This window comes from Harpia harpyja, chromosome 1 (assembly GCF_026419915.1).
Source record: "Harpia harpyja isolate bHarHar1 chromosome 1, bHarHar1 primary haplotype, whole genome shotgun sequence".
Lineage (NCBI taxonomy): Eukaryota > Metazoa > Chordata > Aves > Accipitriformes > Accipitridae > Harpia > Harpia harpyja.
In genome coordinates this window covers 85,689,184-85,711,734 of record NC_068940.1, presented here as the reverse complement: position 1 = coordinate 85,711,734, position 22,551 = coordinate 85,689,184, and the positions used below count along the sequence as shown (strand labels likewise).

Below are 22,551 nucleotides of genomic sequence, written 5' to 3'. Positions count from 1 at the left end.
TTATGGCAGTTTTGTTATCAGGAGCTCAGTACGTTCACCAGAGTCCCCAGCATTACATCTGGACCAGGAACAGTGATTAAACTATCTGATCCCTCCAGACTCAAAAATCTTCACAATGCTGGGTTGTGGATGGCTGTCATTGGATAAGGACTTCTGTTCCTCTCCAGCATAAATGATAGGAATGTGTAACAGACTCTTTTCCACCCTCCTAGTGGATCAAAGTTTCATCTTAGTTTGCCTGGCAATCTCTTCCTTCCACATCAACTGCAGTAATTTTCAAATATCCACTTCAGTTGAGTAAAGAGATAAACAAAAGTCTATACTGAGTCAGTCCACTATTTTACTCTTTATTGGACTTAGGCTTTTACCAAATGATTTTTGGATTTCTGGTCTGGTCTCTTCCTGCCACCTCCCTCCCCAACATCTGTCAGAACTGTCTGTACCTTCACCAAATGTTTTGCCATCTCTGAAGCCCCCAAGACTGATGTGAACCTTAATAAAGCAATGTTCTTTGAAGAAATCTGAGGTTGCTCCCCTGGGTAGTTAGTGAAACAGTACAACTACTTCAAGTCATGTTAATTTAAAACTACATATGGAAGCACTTCTAAGTCAAAGCATGTGATGTAAGCGCAGACCACCTGAAGCCTGTCTTCCAGCAGCTTGTCTCCTAGACCCTTTCTTAAGTGTTTTTTTTTTACTCTTTCCATCTCTGTCTCGCACCTCTCTTTCTCCCTCTCCCACACGTGCAAATACCTGCTCTAGTAACCCACCACTTGTCTCCTGTGATGGTCCACCCAATAACAGCCAGGCATGCAGTCACAGGTCTGGGCTTGTGCCAGTGGTGTTTGAATGGTCTCTACCTATTGCCGAACACAGCGATTCACAGCAGGGTTCTGCCTTCCCTCTTGGTGGGAACAACTACATTTCCTCCCTACCTGGCTTCCAGTTTCAACGAGTCGTGAGACTCTATTCCCTCTGTCAAGTAAAACTGAAATTGGGCAATAGATGCAAAAGTCAGCTAGAGAGATGGGAATTGGTTTCAGAGATCCCATCAACCTTGTTTTCTTAGGAAACCATTTTGGAAAAGTTGCTGGCTTGAAAGCCACTGATTATAGCGTTGAAAAAATACACACTTTTCTCTGTAATATAAGAATGGATTAAATAATCTTCATTCTTGCAGATTTGATTAAATTATAGCAAGTTAAACAGTTGATAAATTATCAGTGTTTCTAAATTTTCTTTAGGCAAATTTTAAAGAAGGAAGTTAGTACTACAATATGTAATTCTTCCACATATCCCTCAACACTGGTAGTGTAGAACTGTAAAGCAGTCCATATGTGAACAGATTTCATTTTCAAGGGCAACAGGTCTTTCAGGGTGGGATCTTTGTAAAAATTCATAGCCAGAATTTCAGTGTGGCTTAGCCATTATGTTCTGCTTTTGATTTGTAGAATGAAAACTTCTGGAATGTTTTCATTAAAACTTATGAAGAGTGTTTTTTGCTTCTGAGGGTAAACATGGGATCTTAAAATAACTGGTACTACTGATGAGAATAACTTTTCAAAGTAATATAAAATTACTTGTTTGTGTATCGCAAGAGCCAACAAGTGAAACATGATTTTTGGGACATGTTGTACTTAGTATTGGAAACAATTATAATTAACTGTTGATAGGATTCCCTTATATGGAACTTTCAATGCATGGGATACATCAAAATACAATTCATAAGGCTGGGGTGGGGGATGTATTTTGGCACATATGATGAAATATCAGCTTGGGCAGCTGAAGTATGTTTTTGTTAGATTTTTGTCACATTTTCAGCTTTGCTGCCTGAAGGAGGTATTTTACTTTATTTTTTCCCTAGATACAAATATATGGACTAGTTGAACTTTTAAAGTTTTCTGGATACTGGAAATGAATGACATGTTAAGTTAGAGAATGCTTGGATTTGTATATACAGGATTAAAATCTTGCTTTTTTAACTATTTATAGGACAACAGTCTCAGTGAAAAGTTAGAATTATTTTGAAAATAAGAGGGGTGGATTTTTTGGTCATCTCTCCAAGGCAGGAAACTTTTTTAAGTTTCCTTGTGAAATGACTTGCTTAGAGCATCAGTAAATCACATTTAATGAATAAAAAGTGTTAACATGTAATAACTGGGAGGCTTTACCATATTTAAAAGTTCAGCTGAAAGACATGGAGAATTTTCAGTATTGAGTAATGCATTCAGTGACTTAGAGAATAAGTCCTTCCCATGTACACATGTACTGAAATAACTAAGGACCTGGAAAATTAAAATGCCAACAGGAATACATACTATTTGCAACTGGACTATCAAAAACAAATTTGTTGGTAGTTTCAGGAGACTTATTTTAAAAAATCTGTTTTGCATCACATGAAACTGGAAAGTACTACATTAACAAGATAATTTGGGGGGGTGGAGGACCACACAAATGATCCAAGTCTTTATTCTTGGATTACATTAAGATTTTATGAAAAGAACTGCATACTCGTAAACAAAAGTAGAGCTATGTAGTTTGCATTTGAAATAATATGTCTGTGCAGTTGGAAGTGACTTTGGTTATGTCCTTCCATATCATAGAAATTTTAAGAGTTCTCCCTTGTTACATTGGCTCCATGAGCTGCTAATTCGTTAATAAGAATCTACCATAAAAATATCCCCTCTTTAGAGTTAAATCCTGAGTATTGAAATCACTGATCATTGTGTTGTTAATATGCTCTATATGCCATAGCATCTTCGATTTTAAACTGAGACCTATTTGCAATAGTTTACTGTAATTCGCTGATAGTGAAATCTACTCCTACTTAGTATGTTCTGTAATACTGACCCCCCCAAAATGAAACTTTTCCAATTCTGGAGTATTCCAAATTATTTAAAAGTTGGTCACATATTGTCAAATTTTACAGTGTATGTATGTACCTTATATGATCACATAAGTGTTACCCATTATAACAGAGCATATACTCAACAACTGCACAACTTCATACATCGTTTGGCATCATGAAACTAATTGTGTTGAGCTGTAGATGTTGTTAAAGCGGTATGGTTTCTTTATCTGCAAAGTACTTTAAAAAAAATTTAGAACATAAGTAAACATGAAGATACACTGCTGAAGTATTGATTTTCTGTAAGTATTCTACTAGTTATCATTCATTTATAAAATCATTGGAATATTTTTCATTAAATAGTGGTTTTGTTCCAAATTAGTTATATTTGTATGTCCTTAAAATTACATTATTATGATACTGAATTAATATAAAAATGTAGGGTTTATATTTCCAGTATATTAAGCAAGCAATTAACAAGTTGTTCTCACTAGGAGGGACTAGAAGGACAAAGGGACTTCTCTCAAATTAGTTTCTTTTGTACGCTTTCTCACTTGGAGCTCTTGGGTACAGGATGATTGGAGAAGTCACATAGTACAGGAGGTTACCTGCAGGCAAGCCTGCTTCTGACCTAAAGATGGACTCTGCAGTCCAGTGACAGTGAAAGGTGGCTCTTGTGCTGCAAGAGAGGCAGTAGGCTGGAGCCAGAAGTAGTTTAGTCCTGATAAATCTATTGCATCTCAGGAACTAGGAGAATTCTAGCAGATGTGATTCACCAGATCCAACTATATTAGTGACTTAGCATGTTGGAGAGCTGCTTTTTGGTGCAAATTTGCATTGCATCTAGACTTGGAATCCTGCTGCATGCAATTAAGTGTCCTACAGATGTGCTGAAAGCATTTTCTCTCCTGGTGGAGCCAACACTTGAAGTTGCACACTAGGAGGCTTTTCAGAGTGCTTTGCCTGCAGTGTGGACACAAGGGCTTCCAGCAACTGGCTCTGCTTCTGCATGGTGTGCTTCTAGGACTGACGTTTGGCACAAACTTCATTGCCAGTAAAGATGCAACGTGGATACCCCTTAATACATCACAGCAAATTGAACCCCAGTCCTTCCCTCCATGCACAGCATCACTTTGTAATGTAGATGTTTGCGTTTTGCTCAAGGGGCAATGGAGTAGCCCTTAAGAGTGAAAGTATATAATGGGCTGGTGATCTAAAGCCTTGGAAGACAGGGCAGATATCTCCTAACTTTTTGTCTAATATCCTGTATAATACCAAATTTTTGTCTCTCCTATACATGGAAATGAGGGGAGCTCTGTAATCCCCATTGCATGCACCTTATGCCAGTAATAGCTGCATCATTCATCTGTTCAAATTAAAACTGTTGCCTGTTAATTTTAAGTGTATGTTGTGTTCCATGTTATCCCTGTTGGTGTGTCCTAGGCAGTTGGCTTTCATTCAGGAAAATTTTTAAGTATATGCTGGATGCCATTAGGTGTATACTTAAAATCCTTGACTGATTTGGAGTCAGCTCTTAGGAGAAACTGGGTGAGAGTGGAATTCTGGTCAAATGTATGATTTGCTTCTGTTCTTTCCTTGAAACATTTCTCTTAATCTGTTAAAAGAACAGTAGGTCATTAGGCATCTTTTAATTCTACATTTTCTGATTTTTTTTCTGTGCCTTACCTCAGATGAAGTACTACAGACTTGTATAGTTTAGACCAAAGTTCACTGTTAGCGCATACAGGTATAATGAGAGGATGTTGTCATGATTTTCTCTTTCAAGAAAATCTCAGTCATCTTCAGAAAGCAAAGTTGAGCTGAACTGGAAATAAAAAGGCAAAAGGTTATGTATACTTTGTAAATCAGTTTAAGGTAACTTTTTGATTTGTAACAAATCAATTTACTTAATACAATATGAACAAAAGCAAGTTTCCCAGGGTTTAATGTTATTCAGAGTAATGTTAATGCTGCTATTTCTGGGGGTTTGTGTTTACTGTTGATAGCATAGCAGGTAACAGTACATTTTGACTTTGACAGGAAGAAAACCTATAGAGGGGGTATTGTCAAATGCAGTGTTTCCCTCTGAGCAAGTTTTTCATTTTCCTTTCTATGTGAAAAACAACATAGGTGATTGTAAATTTGCAAGAGGAGATGTAGGATTTTAAGTACCCCTAGTGAGCAGTTTTTGGAGTTCTATTTTGGAGTTTCATGTTCTATTTGAACATCAAGTCTTTGTATCTTTTTAAACTAAAGGGTGTCTTGAATAGGTGCATTTCTTACCCTTTATGCCACCTTTCATTTCTCAAGAATAACTTAAAATTTCACTTTTGTTATAATAATTTTTTTGGCATAAAACCAGAGGGCTATGCTTTTTGCTGGTTTTACAATAGGACATAGATGTGCGCCTCTGCATATGTTTTGGAAAGCATGGTTGTATTTGAGATGAAAAAAGTCACAGATAAATAAAAGTATTACAATAGCTACTGTTGAAATCATACTTTCTCATGCAGCTAACAAATTTATGTTCTGCCAGTCTGTGAAATGGACTTCAAAACATTCTATCACAGCTTTCTATCTAAATAATTTTCATATGTTTCAGTGTATGCACAGTACACTCAATAAATTTCACTGGTACATGTATGTGTGTTTTCAGATATAAAGAATGATACTATAAATCGCCACATAATACATGTAGTCTCCAATTAGCTTTTGTGCCACAACATCTGCATGAAAAGACTTATATAAAATTTGTCTAGAAGTTTGTGGAATAATCTTTAACACATTTCTTGATCGCTTTGCTATCATTGCCAAATTACCTTAATTTTTTCTTTTGTTGTATTTAAATTTTCATTAATATAAGGTCCAACCCTGTATAGTATGGCTAAATATTTCCTTAGTAATCTGTATCTGAATTAAGAATATTCTGAAAGTTTTCTTTTTTTCTTTTCTTTCTTTTTTCTTTTTTTTCCCCTAAGGATATGGCCCTTGTTGCTCCTGAAGCGCCTTCAGAACAAGCTAGAAGGGTTTTCCAGACATATGACCCTGAGGGTAAGGGCTGTACTTCTACTGCAATAAGAGTTTTTAATTGAATTGTACTCATTCAGTAGAGACAAATTCCAAACAGTAATGAATGCTTCATTGTGTAGGGTATCTCTTCAAAAACAGGACCATTATTTTCTAAAATTTGTTCCACATACTGCACTTGCAAATCCATTTCAAATTCCATGCCAGGGTAATACGCTGTTTATACCTGTCCTGGTTTCAGCTGGGATAGAGTTAACTGTCTTCCTAGTAGCTGGTACAGTGCTATGTTTTGAGTTCAGTATGTGAAGAATGTTGATAACACTGATGTTTTCAGTTGTTGCTCAGTAGTGTTTAGACTAATGTCAAGGATTTTTCAGCTTCTCATGCCCAGCCAGTGAGAAAGCTGGAGGGGCACAAGAAGTTGGCACAGGACACAGCCAGGGCACCTGACCCAAAGTGGCCAACGGGGTATTCCATACCATGTGACGTCCCATCTAGTATAGGAACGGGGAAGTGGGGGCAGGGATTCACCGCTCGGGGACTGGCAGGGTGTCGGTCGGCGGGTGGTGAGCAATTGCACTGCGCATCATTTGTACATTCCAATCCTTTCATTATTGCTGTTGTCATTTTATTAGTGTTATCATTATCATTATTAGTTTCTTCTTTTTCTGTTCTATTAAACCATTCTTATCTCAACCCACGGGTTTTGCTTCTTTTCCTGATTTTCTCCCCCATCCCACTGGGTGGGGGGGAGTGAGTGAGCGGCTGCGTGGTGTTTAGTTGCTGGCTGGGGTTAAACCACGACAATACCTGAGCTGATTAAGAGAGGAATTAAATACTTAAGAAATTTTCAATACAGTAGTCAATCTACAAGTGTGTCGTGGTTTCAGCCCAGCCGGTAACAAAGGACCACGCAGCCGCTCGCTCACTCCTCCCACCCCCCTCCGGTGGGATAGGGAGGAGACGGAGGAGAGAAAAGAAAAAAAACTGGAACCTCGAAGGTTGAGATAAGGGCAGTTTACTGGGACAACACAAAAAAAAGGTTACAACAACAACAACGGTACTAATGAAAGAATATACAAAAAAAGAGTGATGCACAGTGCAACTGCTCACCACCCGGAACCCGACGCTCCGCCACCAAAAGTCCTGAGCCCTCCCCCCGGCCCGCTCCCCATTTATATACTGAGCATGATGTCACATGGTATGGAATAGCTCCTTGGCTAGTTCAGGTCGGCTGCCCCGGCTATGCCCCCCCCACCTCCCAGGTTCCTGAAAAAATTAACTCTATCCCAGCTGAACCCAGGACATTATCCACCCCTTATTCTATACCATCTACATCATGCCCAGATCTTACATTTTCCAATCAACTACTACCACTTTCCTTGTCTTATATATATATTATGTATATGGACACACACCCCCCCCCAAATAGTATTCCCTTAGTCGATGGGCTATCTCTTCAATGTGTCCATCAATTTTATTTAGTCCATGACTTTGGGGCTCCATCTGTTGTAACAGTTCTTCAGGATAAGAGAGATGGTGTGAGGTGTTAGGTTGTTGTACGCTGCTTCTGGAACTTGTGGCTGGTACATTTGGTGCAACCCACACCCTTGGCCTGCAGGTCGAAGAGGCTGATCTCGAGGAAATTGCTGGGCATCAGTTCAAGTTCTATCACTGTTGTACTTGGCTCAGTTTCAAAGTCCATCCTTCAGTCATTTGGGTAATTCTTACAGTAATACCCTTGATATGGCATATAGACACTATAGATACAATGACATACATTGGCAGGTTATTTAGCAGTTAAATATCATACAGCCTAATTCACTGGCTATTCTCTCCCAAAATTAAATCTCCCTGAGGTACACATCGAACTTCCCCATCCTTCTGCATCACCCACCAGGTGTACCCAGGTCCCTGAGCAAAAACAACCCCTTGGATGGGTTTGTCTCTGCTTGAGGGGGTACTAACCCAGACTGTCTTTCCTAACATACTTCTCATGCGCACTACAGGGACTTTATCCCCTTCTACAGTATGTGGAAGTCTTGGTTGGGCAGGGCCAGCCCGATTGGCGGATCCTCTAGTATTAACTAACCAGGTGGCTTTTGTTAAATGTGTATCCCAATGTTTGAAAGTTCCACCCCCCATTGCTCTCAATGTAGTTTTCAGCAGTCCATTGTATCGTTCGATTTTTCCGGAGGCTGGTGCGTGATAAGGGATGTGATATACCCACTCAATGCCATGCTCTTTGGCCCAGGTGTCTATGAGGTTGTTTCGGAAGTGAGTCCCATTGTCCGACTCGATTCTTTCTGGGGTGCCGTGTCGCCATAAAACTTTCTCTTCAAGGCCCAGGATAGTGTTCTGGGCAGTGGCGTGGGACACAGGATATGTTTCCAGCCATCCAGTGGTTGCTTCCACCATTGTAAGCACATGGCACTTGCCTTGGCGGGTTCGTGGGAGTGTGATATAGTCAATCTGCCAGGCTTCCCACTGTTTATATTTCAGCCATCGCCCTCCACACGACAGGGGTTTTAGCCGCTTGGCTTGCTTAATTGCAGCACATGTTTCACATTCATGGATAACCTGCGCGATAGTGTCCATGGTCAAGTCCACACCTCGATCACGAGCCCATCTATATGTTGCATCTCTTCCCTGATGGCCTGAGGTATCATGGGCCCACTGAGCCATAAATAGCTCACCCCTATGTTGCCAGTCCAGGTCCACCTGAGACACTTCAATCTTGGCGGCCTGATCTGCCTGCCGGTTGTTTTGATGTTCTTCAGTGGCCCGACTCTTGAGTACATGAGCATCTATGTGACGTACTTTTACCACTAGCTTCTCTATCCGAACAGCAATATCTTGCCACAGTGCGGCCGCCCAGATGGGTTTACCTCTGCGCTGCCAGTTGCTCTTCTTCCATTGCTGTAGCCACCCCCATAGGGCATTTGCCACCATCCATGAGTCAGTATAGAGATAGAGCACTGGCCACTTCTCTCTTTCAGCAATGTCTAACGCTAGCTGGATGGCTTTCACTTCTGCAAACTGACTCGATTCACCTTCTCCTTCAGCAGTTTCTGCGACTAGTCGTGTAGGACTCCATACAGCAGCCTTCCACCTCCGATGTTTTCCCACAATGCGACAGGACCCATCAGTGAACAGGGCATATTGCCTCTCATTTTCTGGCAGTTTATTATACAGCGGGGCCTCTTCAGCCCGTGTCACCTCCTCCTCTGGCGACATTCCAAAATCTTTGCCTTCTGGCCAGTCCATGATCAATTCCACAATTCCTGGGCGACTGGGGTTTCCTATGCGAGCTCGTTGTGTGATCAGTGCGGCCCACTTACTCCACGTGGCATCAGTTGCATGATGTGTAGAGGAGACTTTCCCTTTGAACATCCAGCCCAGCACTGGCAGTCGGGGTGCTAAGAGGAGCTGTGCTTCAGTACCAACCACTTCTGAGGCGGCTCAAACTCCTTCATATGCTGCCAATATCTCTTTTTCAGTTGGAGTATAGCAAGCCTCAGATCCTCTGTATCCCCAACTCCAAAACCCCAGGGGTTGGCCTCGGGTCTCCCCAGGTGCTTTCTGCCAGAGGCTCCAGGTAGGGCCATTTTCCCCAGCTGCACTATAGAGCACATTTTTAACATCTTGTCCTGCCCGGACTGGCCCAAGAGCTACTGCATGAACAATCTCCCGCTTAATTTGTTCAAAAGCTTGTCGTTGCTCAGGCCCCCATTTAAAATCATTCTTCTTCCGGGTAACTTGGTAGAGAGGACTTACAATTTGACTGTAATTTGGAATATGCATTCTCCAAAAACCCACAACACCTAAGAAAGCCTGTGTTTCCTTTTTATTAGTCGGTGGGGACATAGCTGCTATTTTGTTGATCACATCCATAGGGATGTGACGACGCCCGTCTTGCCATTTTACTCCTAAGAGCTGGATCTCCTGTGCAGGTCCCTTGACCTTACTTTCTTTTATGGCAAAACCCGCCTTCAAAAGGATTTGGATTATTTTCTTCCCTTTCTCAAAAACTTCTTCTGCCATGTTGCCCCATACAATGATGTCATCAATGTATTGCAGGTGTTCTGGAGCTTCACCTTTTTCCAGTGCAGCCTGGATCAGTCCATGGCAAATAGTGGGGCTGTGTTTCCACCCCTGGGGCAGTCAATTCCAGGTGTACTGGACGCCCCTCCAAGTGAAAGCAAACTGTGGCCTGCACTCCGCTGCCAAAGGAATGGAGAAAAATGCATTAGCAATGTCAATTGTGGCATACCACTTAGCTGCCTTTGATTCCAGTTCATACTGAAGCTCTAACATATCTGGCACAGCAGCGCTCAGCGGTGGCGTGACTTCATTCAGCCCACGATAATCTACTGTTAGTCTCCATTCCCCACTAGATTTCCGCACGGGCCATATGGGACTATTAAAAGGTGAGTGAGTCTTGCTGATCACTCCTTGGCTCTCCAATTGGCAAATCAGCTTATGGATGGGGATCAGGGAGTCTCGGTTGGTGCGATATTGCCGCCGGTGCACCGTCGTGGTAGCAATTGGCACGTGTTGTTCTTCAACCTTCAGCAACCCCACAACCGAAGGGTCTTGAGAGAGACCAGGCAGGGTAGACAGCTGTTCAATCTCCTCCGTCTCCAGTGCAGCTATACCAAAGGCCCAACGGTACCCTTTTGGGTCCTTGAAATACCCCCTCCTGAGATAATCTATACCAAGGATGCACGGGGCCTCTGGGCCAGTTGCAATGGGGTGTTTATGCCACTCATTCCCGGTTAGACTCATTTTAGCTTCCAATACGGTTAGCTCTTGGGATCCCCCTGTCACACCAGAGATACAGATGGGTTCTGCCCCTTTATAACTTGATGGCATTAGGGTGCATTGTGCACCAGTGTCTACTAGAGCCTTATATTCCTGTGGGTCGGACATGCCAGGCCATCGAATCCACACTGTCCAGTAGACTCGGTTGTCCCTCTCCTCCACCTGGCTGGAGGCAGGGCCCCTCTAATCCTGGTTAGAATATCCGTCACTCACTTTTTGCACATGTGAATCAGAAGTCCCTTCAAGAGGATCAGAAATGGGATCAGCCCATCTACTGCATCTGGGGGACTGCTCACGGGAAACTGGAGCAGCAGCTTTCCAAGAAGAATCCTCTTTTCTGGTTGCTTTTTCTCGCAACTCCCATACCCGTGCATCCAGGACTGAGGTAGGTTTTCCATCCCACTTCCTCATGTCCTCTCCATGGTCACGCAGGTAAAACCACAGGTTAGCGCGTCGTGTGTACTTTCTCTCTCCTCTCTCTTGGGCAGAGGAGTGCTTACTCCCAATAGCTGCGATGCAGGCCTGTACAGGTGGGGAGGAGGACATATCCACTTTGAATTGCTGGAACTCTCAGGACAATTCCTCTACAGCTGAGACACAGGCCCGTAGGGAGGAAGAGAGACTTCCTTCGTATTGCCGGAGTTGGACAGCCAATTCGTCCACCGTTTGTCCATAGCCTTCTTTCCAGGACATTACTGCCAATGAGTTGGCATAGGTTGGTGGTGCACTTCGTAGAAACTTCCGCCACATGGGTTGTGTGCATTGGACTTCATCTGGATCTGTGGGTGACTGCGCATTTTCTGGATCATTATAAATCACCTCCAGCACAGCTAATTCCCTCAGGTACTGGATACCTCTCTCCATGGTGGTCCACTTGCCTTGGTGACATGTAACTTCATCCTTGAAGGGGTATCTTTCCTTTACACCTAACAGAAGTCGCCTCCAGAGGCTGAGGACTTGTGTTTTTCTCCCAATCGCCTTGTCGATGCCCCCTTCCCTAGACAGAGATCCCAACTGCTTGGCTTCCTTACCCTCTAATTCCACACTACTAGCCCCATTATCCCAGCATCGGAGCAGCCAGGTAACAATGTGCTCACCTGGGTGGCGGCTAAAATCTTTTCGCATGTCACGCAACTCACTCAGGGATAGAGATCGGGTAATTATTTCAGGTTCTGCCTCTTCCTCCTGTTCTCGCGATGACCCTGGTTCATCTTCATCTCTCACTAAGCGAACTGATTTCTTTGTGTGTTTCTTTTTCTGTACAGGGGCGACTGATACTGGCACAGGTTGGTTCTCTGGTTTAGCTGCAGTATCTGTCTCCGGGGTTGGGGTAGCCACACTGCCTGTTGACGGGGTAGGGGTAGCCACGGTGCCTGTTGTCGGGGTTTGGGTAGCCACGGTGCCTGTTGTCGGGGTTTGGGTAGCCACGGTGCCTGTTGTCCTGTTTTTCATCTTTTCCCCCTTTTCCCCCTGAGGGTGCCGCCTAATATCAAGCAGTGTTTGGTAGATACTGGCCAGGGCCCAGCACAGTGCAGCGAGTTGTACGTCTTTGGAATAGCCACAGCATTTTTCTTTCAAATATTCTACCACTTCATGAGGGTTCTGTAGTTGTTCAGGAGTGAACTTCCAAGCCACTGGAGGTGAGAAGTTCTCTAGATACCTGCCGATATCCTCCCACATGCCGTGCCACCCATGAATATCCAGCTTTGGGGCAGATCTCTGGGTGGTACTCTTAAAGAGCCTTTTTGTAGCCCTAAACAAGACCTGAAACATGTTCAGGAGGCATAGCACTAACAGCACACTGGCTTGCACATCCCAAGGATATTCAAAATTCTCAAAAGCTGTTGTAATTAGTCGGAAGGAGAGAAGGGAGGCGAACGGACGGGGGGAAGTATCCCCCCCCAACTTCCCCATGGAGTGAGTGTAATTACCAATAAAATCCGATAGAAGGTGCCCGAAGTATGGAAATGATATCACTGCCTCATACAGATACCAGCTTAACCTCATGACCAGTGATGTAATCATTTCACAAGTCGACATTGCCCAGTACAGCAAAATGATAATCCCAATCACTCTCCCAGAGGTGAGAAATGTGACTACAGGCAATACATAGAGCACATAAGAACTTACAAAACGCCACCATGTAAACAAATGAATCAACATTGTGACTAACATCTATTTATCTAATATAAGAAATGCGTATGACAAATTTGTTTCAACACGTTCTGGCCAGATCTGTCGTTATCTCAACCCTTCGTGCCCCACGTTGGGCGCCAAAAAGGACTGTCGTGGTTTCAGCCCAGCCGGTAACAAAGGACCACGCAGCCGCTCGCTCACTCCTCCCGCCCCCCTCCGGTGGGATAGGGAGGAGACGGAGGAGAGAAAAGAAAAAAAACTGGAACCTCGAAGGTTGAGATAAGGGCAGTTTACTGGGACAACACAAAAAAAAGGTTACAACAACAACAACGGTACTAATGAAAGAATATACAAAAAAAGAGTGATGTACAGTGCAACTGCTCACCACCCGGAACCCGACGCTCCGCCACCGAAAGTCCCGAGCCCTCCCCCCGGCCCGCTCCCCATTTATATACCGAGCATGATGTCACATGGTATGGAATAGCTCCTTGGCTAGTTCAGGTCGGCTGCCCCGGCTATGCCCCCCCCACCTCCCAGGTTCCTGAAAAAATTAACTCTATCCCAGCTGAACCCAGGACAAAGTGACATGAAGAAATTTTCTGAGAATTCTGTAATAAGGGAAGTTGAGTATGACATTGCACAATAGGAAGTACAGTTCTTAGAGCATAAGCTTTTCAACCTTGTAATGTTCTTTGTAATTAACATAAAGCTTAAATATAATTTGATTTCTCTTATATTACATTTTCATAAAATAACTGATCCACTATGATTGCATTCTTCATGAAATTTTGTTCTTGAATGTATGTGGCATACACAGAAAATTTTCTTATGTTTTGGAAAACAGAGGATGTCTAACATTCAGGTACTATTTTAACTAATCAAAAGGGAAAAACTACAGTTATTATCCCAAGGTATCTAGTAGAGATGGAGATTGCTATAAAGAGATTGAATTCTTAGCAAGTATTAAGCTTCTAAGTGCATGAATGATAAACCCACAGTTTCTGTATTACACTCCTCATTTTTTAAAGTGGGAGAGAAGTGTTTGAAAACTATGTTCCTTCTAGAACCTCACCATTTGTTTGCAAATTTTAGAGATATGCAATATTTGTATTTTTGAGTAAAATTTGTACTCCTGGAAAGCATTTTGTATCTTTTGCTAATGAGAAGCTTTGCTGCTTCTTCAGATAATGGTTTTATACCTGACACTCTGCTAGAAGATGTAATGAAGGCTCTGGACCTTGTTTCAGATCCTGAATAGTAAGTATAATAAAATTTAAATGCTACAAAAGTATCAATTAACCACATATTAATTATAATTTAGGGGTTTTTTTCTGGATTCAATTAACCATATATCAATTACAATTTAGGGGGTTTTTTTGGATTTTTTTCTAGCTTGCATTCTGGGCACAGAATGTTATTTTGAAGTGTTTAAGTCAGCTTTAAATTAAATGGGAGAAAATGTTTCTAACTTTGGTAGTGATAACTAGAAGCCAAAAAAACCCTCAGACCTACTGCATTACTATATATTGAGGAGATAGTTGTGAATATATTTCTGTATGTTAATGAGGGTGAAACTGTGTGACAAAAAAGCCAAACAATCAAGGTATTCAGAGGCAGATTAGCATTGGATTACCACTGGATCTGTCTACAGAGTTTGAAGCTGAAACTGCTTCAGTTACCCTTTTGTTTCCACCCACACTCAGTACCTTGTAGTGTTTATAATTGTCATTTGTTTCCGGAAATGACACCTCGATTTCTAGGATTAGAGTTAAAACTATCAAATGAAAAAGGTAATTTATTTTAGATCTTATGTGGACAGACAGGACTAATATTCAGTGGCAGCAGTTAACCTTTGCTGTCAAAAGTTTACCACGTTTTGCCACTAAATGCTTAACCCAGGAAGGACAGCTATGTGCTTGAAGGTTTTTACATCTCCAAAAGATGGTTCTGCTCTTTCGTAAATATATGGTCTAGTTTATTGGGGTCTAAATTGGTTGTTCCTGTAGAATGACTGTGGAGACTGCAAGTTTACTTACCACAGCCATCTGAAATTTGATTGATGCCATATTCTGTCCTTTCAAATGTTACAAAGTGCAACAAAGTTTACTGAGCTGTTCTCTGTGGTGAATAGGAGTGAAAATTGAAATTAAAAGACACCCAGGAAACTAAAACCAAAGAAAATACAAGACAAAAAGGCTAGCATTCGTATTATGTCAGTAAGTGGTGAAATCTGCAAAAGATTTTTTTTAAAGGGACAGAAAGAAAAAAAGCCTTAGTTTAATAGGTCTGAAGCTTTCTTTTGGCCTTTTTGTTCTGCTGCCTCAATAAATTGCAAAAAACCTCTTTCTGCAGTCAGCAGTTTTTCCATTTGGCTGTTTGGCCTTCAGGGTGTTTGTGGCATAGCCCTGGCCTATCTTACTGTGCATAGCACATCAGATATAAATTGATGTAGGAAGAGCTAGTCAGGAGGCCTGCTATATTGAAAAGCCATGATCAAACCATGGAATATTCAGTCTTGAATCATCTCCTCTTAAATAAAAATGTCTAATATTACTGTCTTGAGGACCTAGTCTGTTTTGATTCTAGATGTCCCATCTATTTAATGTGCAACACAAGTATAAATAACACATTTCAAATTCCATACAGGCTTGCTTGCTTGTTTGTTTGTTTTTAAGTAAAATTAAAGGCATTGCTTCCAAGTGTACTATTCACATTTTTTAGTTCAAGAACTAAATGGAAATTCTTTGTGATCATCTAATCCAAGGCTTTAAGCTTCTCAGAATCTCAAGATGAGTAACAATCAGACCTGCTTAGAGTTTAAGAATTATAGAGAGGAAAACTTTGTAAAGCAGACGTGAATTAAAAAGGTGGATTAGCCATTCCAGTACTGAATGCCATTGCATGTGATTTTAGTAAAATTTTCTAGTCTTTTAGTAAATACATCCAAGAACCCAGCTCTCTTGTTTGTTTTGTCCATTTGTTTATAAAAACCATCTGATACTCTTTAGGGCACCAATTTGAGTACATCTGTCAATCTAGGTTTAGCTGGTTTAAAATATTTTATCCTATCGGTCTATTTGACCAGTGCTGGAGGCTTTTGTCCCCACACACTTCTCAGCCATAACAGTACAAAGACCATTGGTATCATCACCCCAACATTCATAACCTCTTCAGTTAAGACGCTAGACTTCGCACTGAAGTGACTGAAGCATGTACTCACACTTGTTTTGGTAGCTCTGCTGTGATATCAGTAACATTGAACAGTGTTAGCTATTTGCTGAATGAAGAAGTCTCAGTTGAAACACAGCAATTGAATTTTATTAAATCTCCCCTCCTGCTTAATTGATTTAACTTTGTACACTGTGCATACTTAAAAACTTAGTATGGCTCTGCATTTTTAAACAGTTCTTGTATTTCATTAGTGAGCATATAGCTTGCTTTAATTTTATTACTTAATTTTAAGTGCATTTTCAAAATTATCTTTACTTAAATCTGCCTTGGTTCTATTTACAAGCACAATATTTTTACAACTCTGTTACGGTATTTCAAGAATTTGAGCACGTTTCAGACAGCTACTGAAATATCTTAAATTTTGTACTTTGAGAGCAGTAAGAACAAGCAATAGAAGGATTAAAGTCCAGTATCTTGCAAATCTTCAGTTGTAGTTTCACTTGAGTAGTGAAATTACTTTCTTTTTTTTTTTTAAGATATTAAATTAACATAGTTTATAGAATATCACATTCAGTTTTACGAATTTTAAAATTACTTTTCCAAGGGCCTTAACAGAGCCACTCTCTTAAGAATTGCATAACATATTCTGTGTGTACTGAGGCAGAAACAAAAAGCAGCCAAATAATTTACTACTAGTGCTATGTTAGGACCAAGAAAGGAAGCTACTTCAAAATGAAGACACGTAAGTGGTAGCCAGAAGGATAAAATGCTTACATGCAACAATAATCAAAAAGACCTTAGAAAGACACTGTCTGCCTGCAGCCCCTGATGAAAGAGACCTAGGTGGTTAGAGACCTAGGTGGTTAAAGGCCTAGGTGCTAGAAGAGGCAACTATGAGAAGCTCAGACTGTCTTCTGAAAAGCAAATGTAATGCCTACATGAAAAAAATAGGGAAGAATCTACATTTATGGAACATTAAATGTAAATACAAAATAAAGCAGAGTTAAAATCTTCTGAAGACTAATCTGCAAATTTATAAAATAAAAGCTAATAGTATTTTTTTTTTAAGCCCATCAGAACCAGGAGATTTGCAAGACATCTGTAGTTCTGATAGGTGATCCCCAATATTAAAAAGTATTCAAAGTCAGTACGAAAAGTGTAGTGAATTCATCTTCAGTGGGGAAGATTACAGGGAGGTTTCCACACTTAAGCCTTTTTATGGGTGGTTAGAGTAACTAAGAGTCTGAAGTGTCAAGATAAGTAAAAAACCCCAAATTCTGAAGAAACATCAGAATGAAATTGCTGAACTATTTTAGGTTACATACCACTGTAAACTGTTCTGGTACCAGACAGAACCAGAAAGAGAAGGTGACAAATGGACAACAGTACTTAGAAAAAGATTTGAAAGCCAAGCTGGGGAGAATTCACATGTAAATGTTTAATGTGTAAACATGGGATAAGAAGGAAGGTTTTCCTGTAGATAAATAACTGATCCAAAGGGTAAAAATGTCATTTTTTCTTAATGGAGGGAGATCATTAGAGGAATTTTACAGGAATTTGTATTAGGTCTGTGAAGTTTGTCATGGCACCGGTGAGGATTTGAAGGTAGGGATTAATATGATAGTTTGCTGCTGATACAAAAGTATTCGAGATACTAAAAAATTAGGTGGAAGAGCAGCAGAAGTTACTGGAAGATAGGGTAACAGAGAAGTCTCAATACAGTAAATGTGGATTATTGCACAGGGGATAAAACGATCCTGATTTTACATACACATTGTTGGGCTGTGAACTAGATACTACCATTCAGAGAACAGATCTTAGATTTAAACTGATAATTGGTGATAGACAGAAATATGGAGTGGGATTTGTAGGAATTACGCCATTGTACAAAGGCATGACGTTTCACTCCATCTTAAAAAGAACATTGTAGGTTAGGACTGTTCAACCTGGAAAAGAGAGACAACCATTGACATGTAAGAGAAGTTTCTAAAACCAGGAGTTTCATAATAAATAGGGAATGATTGTTAATTGCTTCTCACAATACAAAAACAAAGTATCATCAAACTGAATTATCAGGTGACAGGTTCAAAACAGGAGGAGATACTTATTCCCAGAATCCATTTTTTAATTTTAATTTTGTGAGTGGAGTTTATTAAATGCCACAAGTGTATATGGGCTCAAAGCCAATTAGGCACATGCATGGAAAGAAAAAATATATATCTTTGTGTTTTAGATACTGCCTCTCACTGAAGATGTCTTTGAGCAGCAGACAGCTGGAAATGGGGAGGGTAAACTAAGGATATCACTGTATGTTTGCCCTGTTGTACTCTATCGTAAGCATCCGCTACTGACCAATGTCAGAAACAGGATACAGGGCAAGGCGCTCTGTTGGTTTGATCCAATGAGGACTTTCTTGTATACGGTACAACTTGTAACTTAGGCAAAAGGATAGGTAGATGCAACTAAATGTTTAAGTGATCTGATGCCTGTAGAAATATATTGCTTAAATAGAAATATAACGTTATAATTGACATTCATTTGTAGTGACCTGAAATTATACCATATTCATGCAGTAAGGCTTTCAGATCAGTATTGTTAATATTTTCATTATTTATTGGGTTTGGCTTCTTTGATATCAAGGACATGATGTAAATAAGAAATGTCTGTTAATTTTATTTCAGTGTACGTAGAAAATCTTGGAGGCTTTTCAAACCTCCATTTAAAAACAGGTTGTTTGGCAGTTACAAAGCTGTATTTAAAAGATGACTGTTTTACATATCTAAGTTCAAGAATGCTTACAAGACGGCAAAACGCCTTTTGGGCTGTAAACCTGGTTTTAGATTATATGGGTTCCAAATTATTTTACCAAATATGGTGGTCCTTCAGAATTATCACTTATTTAATTTAAAATAACAGATTACTTTTATTTAAAAATAACTGTGTTTTGGCAGCTTGCATGCCATTCTGGTGCAGTTGTCACTTACGATTAAAAATAGAATAGTATTGCTATACTTGGCAGCCAGTACTGTGGTAGCACAGCGTAACTTAGTCATGCAAGAATAAAAAAGTCTTACTCATACTTTTATATTCAATGTTTTTGTCATAGTGTAAACCTCATGAAGACCAAATTAGACCCAGAAGGACTGGGCATCATATTACTGGGTCCCTTTCTGCAAGAATTTTTCCCTGAGCAGGTAATCAATATAGCTTTATTGCTGCAGAGCATTGTCTACTCTGCTTGACTTTGAGATTTATTAAACACTTCCATCGATATCACAGAGCTATTTTTAATAATAAGTATTGTATTCATTTGACACAGCTGACCTGCAAATAACTTCTTGTATTACACAACAAAATGTAGACTTCCATTTTGCATAAGGTCTCCATGATTTTGTCAGCTTTACACTGGAAGGAAACTCCATTGTAGTGACAAGTTCTAACCTGTAGGAAATATATAAACATTTTGCATACGAAATTGAACTGGTTCCCTACACAGAAAGTTCATCTGAGTTTGGTTTTTCTGAGAATAAATGAACATACTGTTTTTATCAATATTACAAATGTCTGCTGTAATTGCTAGCAAATGGGAAAAGGTTACAAACATATTTAAAACTATTTTTATGTATATCTCTAATAATGTAAAATTTTGACAGTTTAACAAAAAGTCATGATAGAGTTATGTTTAGCATATGTGGAAGTCAGTATCTACCAGGGTAATGGAAAATTACTTTCAAACTCTCAATCTCTTCCATATATTCATTAAGATAGCACCACCACTGAGAAGCATGTGTTAACCTAGCACTGCTGTCCTCTTCTTCCTTTGCCCCGGGTCACATTTTCGTGCCCTCATGCTGCCTCCCTCCTGCCACCAGGAGCCTCTTTGTACAGATATGTCGTAAACCAGAACAGGGAACTGGTCCGGCGAGAGCTCTCTTTGCTGGTATCTGGAGGCTTGTTCTATGGCCATACAAATGCCTTTGTTGGCAGAAGAGAGAGGGTTTCCCCAGGGACAGAAAGATAGGCTGGTGGAGGCAAGAGAAGGGCTGAGAGGAGTACTTTGGAGGCTTTTGTAGCTTAACATGTCATTGAAACTATATGGCTTAATTTTTACAACTAAGGAAATGTGAAACAAGTATTTTTTAAATGCCTTCAGCAAGACTTCTTTTGTTAAGGTTTGTACAGCACTGTTTGGGTATAGTATTCTGCACCATGAAACGATCTGGTCATTCAGAAGACCCTAGAACTGCAGTGCAAAAGATGGTAGGGACTGAATATATCATTCAGAGATGATTGATCATCTAGAGGAAAAAGGAGGAGTTAAAGTGTTCATTTTCTCTGCATTTACAGAATTACATCTGCATTGTGTATTTGCCAGCTGTGTCTTCTTCCTTTCATTTGTATATCCAGAAGTGGAAATACCTATACAATTGATATAATTTAATCTTTCCTCTTACAATTATATTACACTTGCAAATCTGGAATACTCCACTGCTTGATTTTAGGCCCCAGATGCTTAGAATGAAGTTCAGAAAGCCAAAGCACATCCTCCATAATTGGCTGTGCCTAAACTGTCCAGTACTGTGGGCCATAGGTAGCTGGAGGAGAAAACAGCCATCATATGGGGCTGCTGCCTCTGTTGCCCATTGCTGAAGGGCATCACTGCCTGAAGAAGGGCAGTTGGAGAAGGGAGCGTAGTGGAATCATGGGCAGATCCCTGCCTTAGTCACCTAGAGAGTTCGTGGAGGAACTCTTTACCTGCTGTAAAGGTGGAGCCCTCATGTCAATCAATGCCTGTCCATCAAGTACTAATTCCCTGCTGCACATGATTCCCCACCACTCAGTTTTGCCTGTGCTGTTGAACTTGTGCTGGCTCCAGCACAAAATGTGGGAAGTGTTACTGCCTTAAGGGTGCACTCTGAACAATCAGCACATTTTGGACTGGGACCTGCCAGTATCAGTTAATGAATGCTGAGGGCATGGATAGGTTGTCCAATCTGTCTGTGCTCTGTGGATGACATAGCAGGAGCCCTTACCTGTATTGACACCTCGTTCAGAATTCTTTCTGGAGGTGAAACTCTGCAGAAATGAATGTCTTTAAAATACTGTGAGGAAATAGCAGATGCCAGTGATGGTTGGAATTGTTGATGTTCCCCTTTATACAATATTTGAACGCATAGCTAGTGCTCAAGAGATCCTTCTTTGCTGAGAATATTCAAACCCCTGTTCTTACTCTCCTGGAAAGTACTAAACTCCACCTCAAAAGCAGGAAGGTATCTCAGCTTTCCTTTTCAAAGCTGTTGGCTTAGAAGAGAAATATTCAAAGATCATTCAGCCTGAGAGAGCAAGCCTGACTCTTTAGTGCTTAGGGCAGTCACCCGGAGAGGGGGATTCCTGAATTCCCCGGTAGCCCTTTTTTTGGGAAACAATTACTGCACAAAAATCTCCAACATCCATGGGACAGGAACTGGAAAGCAGCACTTACCTTTCCTTCAGTGTGAGCATAGCTTCCTCACAGAAAAGAGTAAGTGTCCTCTTTACTTCCCAGCAAAGCTTGATTTTTATTTATGTCTGCGAAGCAACTTCTGTAAGTAGAGTTACTGCTTACATTTCTTTTCACCACATTCCCTCCACTGAATAGCCTGGGTTGCTGTGAGAGACCTGCACAGAGATAAGGTTTTTGAATCATTTGAGAGGAGAAAAATGAATGAGGGCTTTTCGTAATCTGATGGATGTACTGTAACCTGAGCAGATTTCTTCTCATTCCAGCCTTTACCTTCATGTACTTAAAAAAGGGATAAGCTTTTGTTTGGAGCCTGGTCCAGTAGCCATAAAAGAGATGATATTACACCTGATTTGTGTTTCCTGACTGAGTGAAACGCCAAGCTTTTCAGTCCTTTTAGGACTAAAGCATTTAAACACCTGGAATGGTAAAGGTTGACAACTGCAGTACATCTGCTGTTAGGCCTCGGCTGAACAGGTGTCTTCACAATTAGTTTACAGTTAGGCAGATGTGGGTATAAATTACTTTTTAGCTCTCAAATGGAGGGTTGGAGATTGGATCTGGTCCTTAGGAAATATTTAACTTTGTAGCATCCAAACAGTCATAAATACACACAAATATGGCTACTACATAAGATGTCTGACTTTAAAAATTAGGACAGTTTCTACATGGTCAGTGCTGAAGTTGTAGTTCAAAATGTCCAGATGAACACAGAAAATCATTACTTGCTCTTGGGGGCGTTACCCATCCATTTACTGATATCTTTTTTTTTTATTTCTGATGAGAAAGGTAAAATGAACAAAATCTTCAAGATGATGTCACCTAAAAGAAATTGTACTTTTTTACAATTTCCTTGGGTCTTCCTGTTTAAATGCATCTGTCTAGTTGTAAAGAGAAGAGGCTGTCAAGGCGTGATGTATATGTCACAAGAAATTAACTGTCTTCTTTCTACTAGGACTCTAGGGTTTCAGAGTCATTCACCGTTTACCATTACAATGGACTGAAGCAATCTAACTATAACGAAAAGGTAAGATTTAAGAAACAT

At 40.6% G+C, this 22,551-nt stretch overlaps 1 protein-coding gene across 4 annotated transcripts in view; it reads left to right on the top strand.

Moving 5' to 3' along the window:
• MINDY3 (MINDY lysine 48 deubiquitinase 3) overlaps window positions 1-22,551 on the top strand; it is a 68,452-nt gene that overhangs the window by 43,623 nt on the left and 2,278 nt on the right. For all 4 annotated transcript variants that reach the window (XM_052803216.1, XM_052803205.1, XM_052803196.1 and 1 more), the window contains 4 exons: window positions 5,827-5,899; window positions 14,020-14,092; window positions 19,113-19,200; window positions 22,462-22,533. In XM_052803216.1, the coding sequence (XP_052659176.1) occupies window positions 5,827-5,899; window positions 14,020-14,092; window positions 19,113-19,200; window positions 22,462-22,533 (306 nt within the window). The remainder of the gene's footprint in view (window positions 1-5,826; window positions 5,900-14,019; window positions 14,093-19,112; window positions 19,201-22,461; window positions 22,534-22,551) is intronic.